The sequence below is a fragment of the Balearica regulorum genome, chromosome 3 (genome assembly GCF_011004875.1).
Source record: "Balearica regulorum gibbericeps isolate bBalReg1 chromosome 3, bBalReg1.pri, whole genome shotgun sequence".
NCBI classification, from domain to species: domain Eukaryota; kingdom Metazoa; phylum Chordata; class Aves; order Gruiformes; family Gruidae; genus Balearica; species Balearica regulorum.
Window position 1 is genome coordinate 88,261,438 of NC_046186.1, and position 12,962 is coordinate 88,274,399.

Here is a 12,962-nt window from a genome sequence, read left to right on the forward strand (position 1 = left end):
CTTACAAGGGTAAATACAAATCAGAACCTCCTTCTATAAGATCAGATAATCAGCCCTCCTACTCTGTCTGGGGAACTGCCCACTGGAGCAGCACTTCTCCTGAAGAACTCCCACTTGTAATTATTTTTCCTTGCAATTCATGTACCCGTGCCTCTAGGGTGGAGGTAGGATTTCCATCCCACTTCCTCATGTCCTCTCTGTGGTCACACAGGTAAAGCCACAGGGTGCCTCGTAGTGTGTACCCTCTATATCCTCTCTTGAGCAAAGGAATGCTTAATCCTAACAGCTGAGATACTGGTCCATACAAGCAGGGAATTGGACATATTCTCTTTGAGTTGCTGGACCTCCCAGGACAGTTTCTCAAACAGGTTTTTGGATTTTTAGGACAGTCTTTCCACAGCTGAGACACAGGTCTGTAGGGAATAACGGAGATTTTCTTTATATTGCCGGAGTTGGCCAACCACTTCATTCGCCATTGGTGCCTCTTCGTCTTTCTAGGCCGGTACTGTCAATGACTTGACATATGCTGGTGGTGCGCTCTGTACAAACCTCTGCCACATGGGTTGGGTACACTGGACCTGTGGGTAACTGCATATTGTCGAGGTCATAATAAACCACCTCCCGTATGGCTGATTCCCTCAGGTACTAGATACTTCTCTCCATGGTGGTCCACTTGCCTGGGTGACATATAACATCTTCTTTGAAGGGATACCTTTCCCTCGCACTTGACAAGAGGTGCCTCCAAAGGCTGAGGGCTTGTGTCTCTTTTCCAATCACCTTGTCAATGACCCCTTCCCTGGTCAGGGATCCCAGCTGCTTGGCTTCCCTAGCCTCTAATTCCAGGCTACTGGCCCTGCTATCCCACCATCAGAGCAGCCAGGTGACAAGCTGCTTGTCTAATTGACAGCTGAAATCTTTCTGCATATCTCACAGCTTACTGAGGGATAGGGATCGGGTGATTACCTTTGATTCTGTCTGTTCCTCCTGTCCTTGTGATGGCCCTGTTTCACCATCCTTTACTAAAGGATGAGAATATCGTGTCCATTCCTCCTTATGTATAGGGGCAATTGATACCGGTATGGGTTGGTTCTCTGGTTCAGCTGTGGTACCTGTTGCCAGAGTTTGATTTCCAGGTGGTATTCTTAGTTTTTTAACCCTAAACAAGACCTGAACCACAATCAGGAAACTTAACAACAGAAACATGCTGGTTTGAACATCCCAAGGATATTCAGCATTCTCAAGAGCTGCTGTAACTAGCCTGGAGAAGAAGGGGAAGGTGAAGGAAAATGTCTCCCCCATATATTGTCCCTCTGAGGAGAAAAAGTAAAAAGTGTAATTATTAATAGCGTCTGACAGATGTCTCCCAAAGTACGGAGATGAAGCCATCACTGTCACTCTGCCACCACTGAATACAGATTCGGTTGCTGCTGAACACAAATACAAAACTGGTCCAACTATCAATGATTTTATCATACCATAAGCCAGTAGTACACCAAACAGCAGACCTATAACCTTAACCCAATGCCCAGAGGTGACAAACACCACAAACACTGATAAACAGTAAGGAAGGTGTTACATAACACAACTCTGTGAACAAATAAACACTGTGACCAATCACAATTAAACTAACATAATAAATGCTTATAACAACTTTGTTTTAACACAGTCTGGTCAGATCTGTCGTTATCTCAACCCTTTGCGCCCTGCATTGGGTGCCAAAAAGGACTGTCATGGTTTAGCCCCAGCTAGTAACTGAGCACCACATGGCTGCTCGCTCACCGCCCCCCAGAAGGGGGACTGGGAGGAAAATGGAACAAAACTCGTGGGTTGAGATTAAGACAGTTTAATAGGATAACAAAGGAAGAGAATAATAATAGCAACAACAATAACAATAATACAAATGATACACAAATGCAACTGCTCACCACATGTGAAAGGAAAAAACCCAAAACAGTCCAATGCCCAGTCTGTTTCCAAGCAGCAATCCCACCTCCAGGCTAGCTTCCCCAGTTATATCCGGAGCATGACGTTCTGTGGTAGGGAATATCCCTTTGGCCAGTCTGGGCCAGCTGTCCTGGCTGTGCTCTCCCAGCTTCTTGTGCACCTGGCAGGGCACAGGAAGCTGGGAAGTCCTTGACTTGGTGTAGACGCTACAACTACCTAGCAATAACTAAAAACATCAGTGTGTTATCAACATTATTTTCATACTAAATCCAAAACACAGCACTATACTGCCTACTAGAAAGAAAATTAACTCTATCTCAGCTGCAACCAGGACAAATATGAAGACGCTTTTCAAATGCAATGCACTGGTCAGACTCTGATACGAAAGTAGAGACTGTATACTCTGTCCATCTGCAAGCATTAAGTAGGACAAAGATTAAGATGTGCTCAATGACCATGCTTTCATGCATTAGATTTAGCAACTGCTGAGATGATATGCTTTCAAAGGTCTCTTTTTATAACTTAACCATATCTTTATGTTTAATTACTTGAGCAGACTTAACCCAGCCTTGAAGGCAATGGAGACGCAAGTTTGATACTCATTTATAAAAACACAGTGGCACATGTTCCAGAAGCCCTATTTGTGACTCTTTACCATGATACAAAGTCAAGGATGAACTGTTTCCTAGCCTCAAGTCTGATTCCTGGAACATAAGAGCACTTCTGCAGTTGGCAAGTCTTTCAAGCTCCTGTGAACTCTATTCAATGAACAAGGATCAACAGTAGATTCCTCCTTGTTTACTCAAACTTGGCCTGGCAAATGGGAACAACTCTTAAATTTTCTGCCGCTGAAGCCAGACAAGAAACTTGACTCAGACAGCCATGTAGTACTGACCAATCTGTGACTACAAGAAAGTATTCTGAGACTAAACGTGTCCACTGTAGAGCACAGATCGTGTCCTAATGCATCTTTTGGGAGTTTTTTGGGTTTGGGAGTTGTTTTGGGGTTGTTTTTTTTTTCTTTTGCAGTAGGGGTTATCAGGTCTTGGTATGAAGCTACACATGTAAGTGGCTCATCTGGAAGCTAGATGAATAACCTGTCTTTTCTCCCCAGAAGGTCCAGCTGTTTAGTTCTCTCTTCAACTACCTTCTAAGATTGGTTCCTGCTTCAATCTTCCACAACACACATCATAGGGAAGCAGAAACAGCAGGGGAGTAAAGTATCTCAAATCCAGAGACTGATGCCTGAAACCTCTTACAAGCCTTTGAATGTATTATCGGTAGCATAGTCTGTAGAGGGTTAAAAGTCTTACATTAACTGTACCACAGCTTACCCAGGTCACAAACAGAATAACATTATTTAATCGCTTTGTCTGTTGTTTTTTTTTTTTTTTTTTTTTTTAAAAGAGTGTGAATTGGAATTTCTAGTAGACCCATTTTTAAAGGCTGAAGAAACATTTCAACCATCTGAGGTAAAAACTGACACTCATCACATCTTATTCAGGAAAGATGACCATCACAAAGAATTGCCAAATAGTTAAAGGTCCTACATTTTAACATTAAAGCATTGAGACAGAACAAAGTAGCCACGAGAGAAACATATATAGACAACTGCTGTTTTTCCAAAGCAGCACACAGTACGAGGTACTGTCTTTGCCACTGCTAAGACTGTAGCTATAAATAACTTTTAAAAGAGGATAAAACACAGCAAAGGTTCAAAAGTGAAACTGGAGAAAGATCATAGAATCTTCCTCGTATCAACCTGCCAAAGTGTTTAAAGCACTACAAGAGATGCAGGAGTGAACTGCCATGAAAGCCCTTTTAAAATTAAAAAAAAAAAAAAAAATAATAATCAGGGTGCTCTGTTCCTCTAGAGCACTGTATATTTATGTCATCAAAAAACTACACATAAACAAAGAGATGACACCCATATTTACGTCACGCTGAATCACTTTAAGATATTTATACTTTGTCACCATGATAGATAATGCATTTTAAAGCAACACCACCTTTTCCAAACATCTAACCTTTATCTATTCAAAAGCAACATTTACACATGAAAAGGGATCTTTCCTACATATAATAAGGAAAAAGGTCAAAAATCTAAACTCTTTCAACAAAAATCAAAATGCACAGCCCCTATAAAAACAGAGTACCACAATACAAGAGTCACTCCTATTTCATTCCATACCTATGGAGAATATGCAAGAGAAAGTATCAAAACAGGAGGAAAGAAGTTTATACATTATACAGATGTGTCTTATACCTGTTAGATATCTCAGATATAATTATACCCCATCTATATTTAAACACATCTGTGAAGCCAGTTCTAAAAAATTATGTATAGTCTTTTGACTAAATTATACTACTGTTTACTGTATTTACATATTTTGGTAGCTTTAAGAGTAGATTTAATAGGCAACTCAGCCAAAAAGTGGAAAGACAGTTATCTTGACAGTTTCAGGATCAACACTTAAAAGACACTATAGGTACATTTCATTTGAGGTTCAGCTAAAAGAGCTCAAAAGAAAAACAAGAATACAAAACCAAAGACCAGAAAAGAATACAGTTATATGACTGTATTTTAAGAAAGGGAGACACACAGAATCTTATTCAAGTCTGCAGTTTGGTTAAAGAAGGCTATTCAAAGCCCTACCTTCTCATCCCACAGGCCACTACTTTGATGCTTAAATTAAGAATAATTTTATTTGTAAAAGCTGTTCCCTCTTCATGAATTGAATTTATATGGACTCTTTATAGATGAATCTGGTTTGAACACATGACACTGCAGTATAAAATTGTATGACTTGTTTTCAAGAAGTGTGGACAAAGGCCACGCCCAAGAAGACTCAGCAAAACACTGATTTGTTGGGTTTTTTACTAAGCTCTGAATTTTGAGGGTAAATATTACCCTGGCCCACTTAGCTGATAATCCCTTCGAGAAAATTGCTCTTTTCATCTTTTCACATACATACACCTCTTACCTCATACATGACTTGTCCTGATGCCAAGCGTTTTCTGTCACCAAATGCTAACTGCAACAGATGTAAACTCACAACATCACCTTCACTGAAAAAGGTATAAATTATAAACTTTGATTACAAAGCTGCTTTATAGTACTCACTATCATTTTATTAGATCTAGACTGAGGTTTTCTTAATGGCATGCTCTTGCTGAAAAGAATACCACCATTTCCCAAAACACGGTAATCGGTCACATTTAGTCGGTAAAACACAAAGGAGGAAACGTTGACACTAACAGCTTCAGGGGCAAATGCTAACCAATTTGAAAGCTTTAATACGGTGTATGGACTAAAAAATGTTGGAAATAGTTCTTCACAGTGAAGAGTTCTCAATCAAAACCGCTTTAAAGTCAAACTTAAAAAGATTGCAACTCTACGAACAGCTGAGCTGATTAAGTAGCTCGCTGATGCTGAAGGAGAGATAGATCTCTTTCTCCCCTTCTCTTACCACCAAAGTTCCGGTCTCTCTCTTGCAAACACTGCACCCTTCCACATTCTGATTTGGTTCATCGGCCCAGCAGGAAACCATTGGCTCGTCTGCTGAACAGTGACCGTTCTCTCCCAGGGGACCTCAACTGGCTCACAAAGGCTCCAGAGACTGCTCCAGTTGGCACCAAGTAACGGGCAATGCTGGCACCTCCCTCCTTTAGGGGCAGCAGGCCGTTAGATCAGGGTGTTTACTCCTCCAGATCCGCAGCCTCAGCTACGTTTAATGGTATTTTAATACCATGGTGTGAATATCAAACACATTGTGAAGCAATCATCAAGAAACAAAGGAAATCATTGAAGAATGCAAGCACAAAAAACTAGCCACTGCTGCTTTGCCTCCTTTCAGAAGGCGGGAACTAGTAGGTCCCTCTTCACACCTGTTCAATCCTGTAAAAATTGCATTGTAAGCTTAACGCCTTCTGTACCTGAGAGTATCTCCTGCACAGCTAAATAAACAAAACAAATATACATGTATCCACTGCAGGTGAAAGCTTATTGGGAAAAAAAAAAAAAATCAGTGGTTCATGGTAAGTTTTTATTCACCTTTCTTGTGTAGACTGAACAGCCCACAAGTAGCAACAATTGCGAGGATCATTCTCAGGCTCTTGAAAAGTAACAGCATAGACAGGAATCCGGCCTCCTTCAAGCTGAGAGTGGTGCCTACAGGTTTAAAAAAAAAAAAAAAAAAAGTAAGCCTACTGGCCCTAATTGTTTGTAGAAGGATAGAAGCATCTTCTGAGAAAAGAGCACCTTATATGTTTATCTTCAAAGTACAGAAGCTCATACTTCTGTCTCGAACAAGTTGAGTCAAGGAAGCGACTACTTTTCAAGCAACAGTCAAGAGGTGAGGAAGTTACTGTCCATCAAATGCAATAACCTTTCAATGTATGCCAGAAATTGTTTTTCAGAACTAGCTACTGCAATTCAAAAACCTGTTGTTTCATCAAGATACATGCATTTCCTGGCTTCACTGACTACTAGAAATCAGCTCTATCACATCCTAATTGCTTGACATAACCCAAAGAAGCATGCCTTCCACAAATCCTCAATCCACAGGCACAATAAGGAAAACAATCCTTTGTCCATTGGGGAGAAGGCAGTCCACTTAATCCATCTATGACTGAAGAGTTCTTTCAGAAGAGGATTTCTGAACATTCCAAGATTATATTCAAAAGTTCTCTTTAAATTAACATGCTTCCTTAAGCAAAAGATTGAGACCCCTGCACCTCCAGACATGGCCAAGTATAAAGGCCTACTTACTCCCTCTTCAGAGTTTTCATATTCCATAGTGACAGGTAGCCATCTGAAAAACCCACAACGAGCTGATTGCTTCTGCTTATGTAGCACAAGGTTGATACGGCTGTTCCTGAAGGGGTTTGTAATTGAAAACACAGATGTCTCCCTTCTCTGGTCACAGTTTCTCTTCTTTGCGGAACTTCAGCAGGAATTCTAGTGACAACTTCTAGATCTACACACACACAAAACCAGGCAATAAATGAATGTGTTAGTCCATTTAGGTTGCATTTTAAACACTGACGTGACAACATGTATAATCTAACTCCACCATCCCAGGCAAAATACCTATTTACGCAACGCTTTCTTTGCTATTTCCATTTTGTATGTACGCAAAGAACAGAAGAACCCTCTGACTGGACAGGCATTCTCACTCACATTCCAAAACCAGGTAAAAGTGTAACCTTCAGAGACAAATTCTTCTTGGACTTTGTAAATCAGGAGTTTGGGCCTCAGGATGAAGCTATCTCAAGTGACATCAACTCCTGAAGCCACTGCTGTAATAGCCAAAAGAGTGTATGCAAGCTGCATACGCAAATTAGAGGTTTCATTCCTCCCAACGCATGACTTGTGATAAGTCGGATTTATCTGAAAAAACAAGCCTAACATTTGCCCCAAGTCAATTCACAGAAGCAGAAGGACATTCCCAAGAATGTTCTTGGCACCTCTGACACAACGTCCTATCAGACAGTTCCATCAAGTCAGATGGTAAAATTCCCACACCTCCCGGGGCAAGAATCGTAGTCACATAGGGATCTCGGTGGGAGGGGGGCATTTATAGCATTAGGAGGTTTGGGACTGTACGATGTCAAAACGCCACCTGTAACTACTAGTCATAAACATCTGCACACTAGCGTCGTCAAAGCGCGATGCATACTGCTTATTTAAAAGACACAAGTTTGCTTATTTTTAAGTTCAGGTTTAAAACCCGCAAGCTTACCTGATGCTTCTATTTCATTCTGACTGCAAGATAAATCATCCAAACAAAGGTCAACCAGAAGCAGATGACCAACATCTGTAGCCACTGCTGCCACTCCAAAGAGCCATCGTAGACTCTGATGCAGGTGCCGAGTGCTCACACTGGCTCCTCCGTGATTAGTTATGGGTTCTACAGCAGTTACCTACAGGAAAACAACAAGAGAGTATTGAAGCTGTTTGACAAGTTAAATAGAAATCATTCAAAAGTGAAGCCAGGATTAGTACATCAGAAACAAGAAAGTAAAGACAGGATCATAAGACTTAAAAACAGAGCATCACTTCCCATTACATCAAGAAGAAAAAATAAAAAAACCCCAGACAAAACCCTGTCCAAGAATCTGTTCGTGCCTTCCACTTACTAGATTTCCTACACTTATTTAACTGAATTAACTTCAACTTAAATGGTGCATTCTATTATTATAGCTTACCAATTTCCATTCCCTACTTAGAAATAATTAATTCTAGGAAATCACAGAAAACCAGTTACGTGCAAGAAACTTTATCACATTTAAGGGCCTTAAGTAAGAAAGACAAAACTAAATCCAGTTCTCCCACTGCTCACAGCCTGTCAGCGCTGTGATACAGTCTATGACTCACATCTTGAGCAATTACCACAATACAAATGCTTACTACTAGTACTCACACTGTAGCATGACAAACAAACACAACTCCACCTGTATTCTGGCAAGTCAAACCAAATCACATTATGGAAAGCTGAGTAAGAAACAAGTAGTTATTTGTTGCAGATTCTAAGATGGTAACAACAAAATAGTCAATCTGGATGTTCTATTAACTTGCACTGATTCTTGTTTACATTAAGATAATGAGACTAGGGGACATTACATCACTTGAGTTTATGGGTTATAGAAGATAGAAGCACTTAGTAACATTACACCAGTGCATGCCATCTACACAAACACAATATTCCATAAGCAGAGATTCAGGGACTGCAGATTGAAAGTCAACCTTTCAACAGTCTGCTGGGGAAATCACTAAAGGCTCTTTTTTTCCTATCCTAAGCCAAGATAAAAATGGGTTCTGCTCTAAAGTCACCTGCTTCCTAGTCTGAGATTCATGGCAATGTGTCTAAGTCATTTACAGCACAACTATGGACGTTTGGGATATTTCAAAGGCAGTATTTCTGACAGGAATTAAACATTTCGGAAAAATATGTTACAGACACTTCAAGGAGTGGGGTGGAGGGGTTTTTTTGTTTCTCACTCTGGCCAAAAAAAGGTACATTTCAATGCCTTTTTGTGGAACCGGCGAATGAGGTAACTATGGGCTCTACCATAACAACAGGAAACTTGTTTTACTATCAGTAAACTCAAAAGATTATGACACCGTTAAGCCCAAGATGTTACACCGAGGCTCTCTTGACTGGATACGCTAAAGTGACAGTTTGTTAATGCAATATAGGAAAAAATACCTCCTACAAAGAGGCGCTCCAAACCGTTTCCTGAAACAGGATTATGCAGGACCTAACAACATAAAAGCTTTGTTTTTCCGATGAAAAAATACATACCCTTCCTGGAAGAACAACAGCTTTAACCACTCTTGATATTCCAAGGTCATACAGACAGAGAACACTTCCCTCTGCTTCTTCCAACCCAACCAGCAGGCCAGTCCTCTTCTGCCAGGAAAACTCTTTTACCACACGAACAATGGGAGGCTGTTCTTTTTTTACCCCACGGAAACGGTACGCAGAGCGCCGCTCTCCTGTCACAGAGTTCACCACCTCAAGTTGAGGGCCACACGCCAACCATGCTAGCCCATTTCTCCCTGTAAGAGAAAAGAAAGCCAACTAAAGCCAATATCCAATAGAAGGTGGAAAACAACTGCAAAGTCACAGTCGCTGCCCCTTCCCTTCAATACAAGCACCTAACAGAGGAAGGCCAACTTACCTAATTCTGGTCAGTTATTTAAAATCACTCGCTGAAATCCTCAAGCAATACATCTTAACATTGACAATCTCATTGTTTTGCATTTGTACTTGTCATTCCTGCACTGAAGAATTTTCATTGTTTGCGATAAAGATTACAATACGCTGATCTATAGTCTTTATACCACATTTGGCTTAGGTTTGCTGGAAATCATCCAAATACATACAGGAACACAAGTCCTAAAGCATACTTCAGATACAAGAAATCTAAATCAATTCATTTCTAGTTTATCGATTTTACTTGACACATGCCTACTCTGGGGAGGGATTTGGACTTCAGCAAGAAGTTACCTTAAAATGGGCATTGCATGAGTAAATTTAACCTTTTACATGTGTTGATCACAGAAAGAGTTTAACACATTTTGTTTCACTGAACTACTTCAAGCTCAGAGGAAGCCTTAACTCAATTACGGCATGTACAGTCCAGAAGATAGAGTCTACCTGGTCATAACAGAAGCCTAGTCATCCAGAGCGGCCCTCAGCTCTACTTTCAGATCACCTAGAAAGCCAACTACCTAATCTGCTTAGCCACTTTCAGCAGCTCTCTCCGGGCACTCATCTGCATCCTATTAAATACCTTGGAAACATGGCTGCAGCACTTAACAGCATTGCCCTCTTCCTTCTCTTTTTATTCAGGCTTAGAAAACAAAAACCAGGGGTGTTTGCCTCTGTAACACTGTAGAAGAACTACTTCTGCATGCCCTGTTATGACAGTCATAGGGCTTGAGCTGGTGCAAATAAATACGGCCCCAAACAGCACTATTACTTTTTCAAAAACTGCCTTTTGTTGAATTAAAAAGTGAGGAGGGCTCACTGACTCAGTATGTTTAAGTAAATTATTCTAAGAGCACCAGATTGGTGCAGGTTGCAGTAATTTCAACATCTAACTATACTAATGTTTTAATATTGGCATTTTTAACCCTTAAAACATCCATTTTGTTCTCTCGCAATCTGATGCATCTTAACAGCACCAACCTGACACAGTTCATACTATGACCCTATGCTTCAGGCAACCTCCAGGCAAGAATAACTTGGTATAAAGAACATATTTAAAGGAAAATGCTCACCTCTATAAAACTTCCCGCACAGCACAGAATCTAGGTTTATCTCATCTTCCTCAACTGCCTGAAGTGTCGCCTCTGGAAACCGCAGTAGACCACTCTTTACCTGAGCAGTTAGGTCTTGCATTCTTCACTATAAAGAAAGAAATGCAAAAATAGACTTGTGTCAGCCATAAATATTTTTGCGGTTGACAGAAGTTGCATCAGCATGTGCACACAAAGCCTACCGCATTAACTCTACCATACACATTCTCTTGCAAATAAAGTTTTATCGTTGTTTCTTCCAGCGTGCACTAATAACCTATTTAATAATCCATAATAAATTACAAACCATATATATAGTGACCTGGTTATTGGGATGCTTTACTTGCATCACTCTGCTAAGTTGAACCAAGGATTACTGAGAAATCAAACACTGGGAAAACAGTTAGTTAGAGATAGGTTAAAGGCACGCAGCCTCTCCTTTGGGAGAGAGATCCAACACTAACGGCATTTCTGCTCTCTTTGAAAACAACAACTACAATCACGTTCCTATTTCTGTCTCTTAGAAACCAGATTAGTGTAAAATGCCACAGGCTTACTCCACGTTCAGGACTAGACCAGAATCCAAGCTCCCAGCTGTGTCCCATGCCAAAGGGGTCTGCGTACAAGTTGCCAACATTACCATTCTTCTTCACCCTGGGTACTTACGACTTCCAAACATCATGAACTATTTCCAAAGAAAGGAACGTGCCACAAGTCATAGACTGATGACAGACTTCTGGATGAAAAAGCTCCAGGGGAAAAAAATAAAGTTTTAAAAAAAAAAAAAAAAATCGAGAAATTACATGTTCAAGCAGAATCACATACAGCCAAGTCAGAGTTCCAGGATGTCAGTTTTGACTGATGGTAGTACATGAAAATCAGTTTCAAAGGCCAACAATGTTATAGGCTTACTGAAGAAAAAGCTGAAAATACGGTCAGTCACAGCTGAAGATATGGTTTCATAAAACATGTTGACTTCACTGCCACCAAACGAGAGGCCTTGCTGCCGCCTCCCATCTCTCCATCTGCTCCCTTGTTCTACTACGGTATTCCTCTGGCTTACCTTGCACTGGCCTGAATGCTTTTTAGAGTGCTTTACGAGCCAAATTAACTCCCTAAGCAGGCAGGAAACTAACCCAGAAGAGCAGACAGTCTTCCAACAGGTTAGAGAGTTCAACTGGCTTGCAGAGAGAACTAGCAAGCATTAAAGTTGGCACAAGGAAGGAGGCAAGACAACGCCTTGGGAAGGAGGAGAGGGAATTTGCTCGTCTCCATTTTGGGGCATTAAGCCATTACGCTAGCTTGTACATGTGCGAAACTACACAGTTTGCAAGGAGCGCTAAAACCCCCTTTGCTTTTAGACCGGACACCACCCAAGATGCAGTCAGCCAACTTTTTGCTCCCTCTTCCACCTAGAGACTCACTGTCTCACTGAGAAAGGCTGCAGCTAGCAGGCATTATCCTTCCATTCAGCCAGATGTGGAAGCTAAAGGGATGTCAGGAAAGCGTTACGTGGTGATCAGGGAATGGACAACTTTGTGTGGCACTACTCAGATCACATTTCTAAGGAAACAGGACAAAGAGTGGGAAGAAGCCAAACAAGAAGAAATGGAAGGAAAACAAAGTTCTTTTGAGAAAAAACAGCATCCGCTTTCCTGAATAACAGCTAAAGATGACAATTACAGAATTTTTGGAATTATTACTAATGACTGGTTTAATGACATTTTCCCCAGAAAAACAGGAAGCAACTCACAAGCACTGGAGGAGCAGTAGATGGAAAAGACACTTTCTGCACCTTAGTAGTCAGGTTCAGTTAATTTCCACCTTGCCAGATTTGACTCCTGCAAAAAGAGGATTTATTGGATGAGTTAGCAGGTGATTTAATGAGTACCACTGTGTCATTTCTTTCCCACTCAGGCAGAAAACCTCCTCTGATGTTTTAGGCAAAAACCCTACATTTAATCCAAAACCTAAGTTTTAGTCTTAAAAGCCACTAGCATAACAGAGATGGTCTGTATCAGAATTCTACAATCAATCAGGCCTATTTCACTCAAGTGCAGCCTACAGATTGTCTTGCAGAGTTTGTGCAGATGCTTCACAAGCTCTCCGAGAAGCACAAATCTACAGCAGAAGGTGAGGAAAAGAAAGAATGGATTTCAGCTCTCCATCCCAACAACCCCCAACAGCTAAGATCCTGCCTCTGATGCTG

General features: G+C 40.9%; 1 protein-coding gene across 1 annotated transcript in view; it reads right to left on the reverse strand.

Moving 5' to 3' along the window:
• Positions 1–10,862, reverse strand: part of LOC142601053 (protein ELYS-like) — a 29,491-nt gene extending 18,629 nt beyond the window's left edge. Inside the window, exons 1-6 of the mRNA XM_075748834.1 lie at positions 10,736–10,862; positions 9,252–9,508; positions 7,689–7,869; positions 6,716–6,923; positions 5,999–6,115; positions 4,929–5,013 (exon numbers count right to left, since the gene is read on the reverse strand). Of these exons, the coding sequence (XP_075604949.1) occupies positions 4,929–5,013; positions 5,999–6,115; positions 6,716–6,923; positions 7,689–7,869; positions 9,252–9,508; positions 10,736–10,856 (969 nt within the window). The 5' untranslated portion in view covers positions 10,857–10,862. The remainder of the gene's footprint in view (positions 1–4,928; positions 5,014–5,998; positions 6,116–6,715; positions 6,924–7,688; positions 7,870–9,251; positions 9,509–10,735) is intronic.
• Between the last annotated feature and the right edge of the window lie 2,100 nt (positions 10,863–12,962).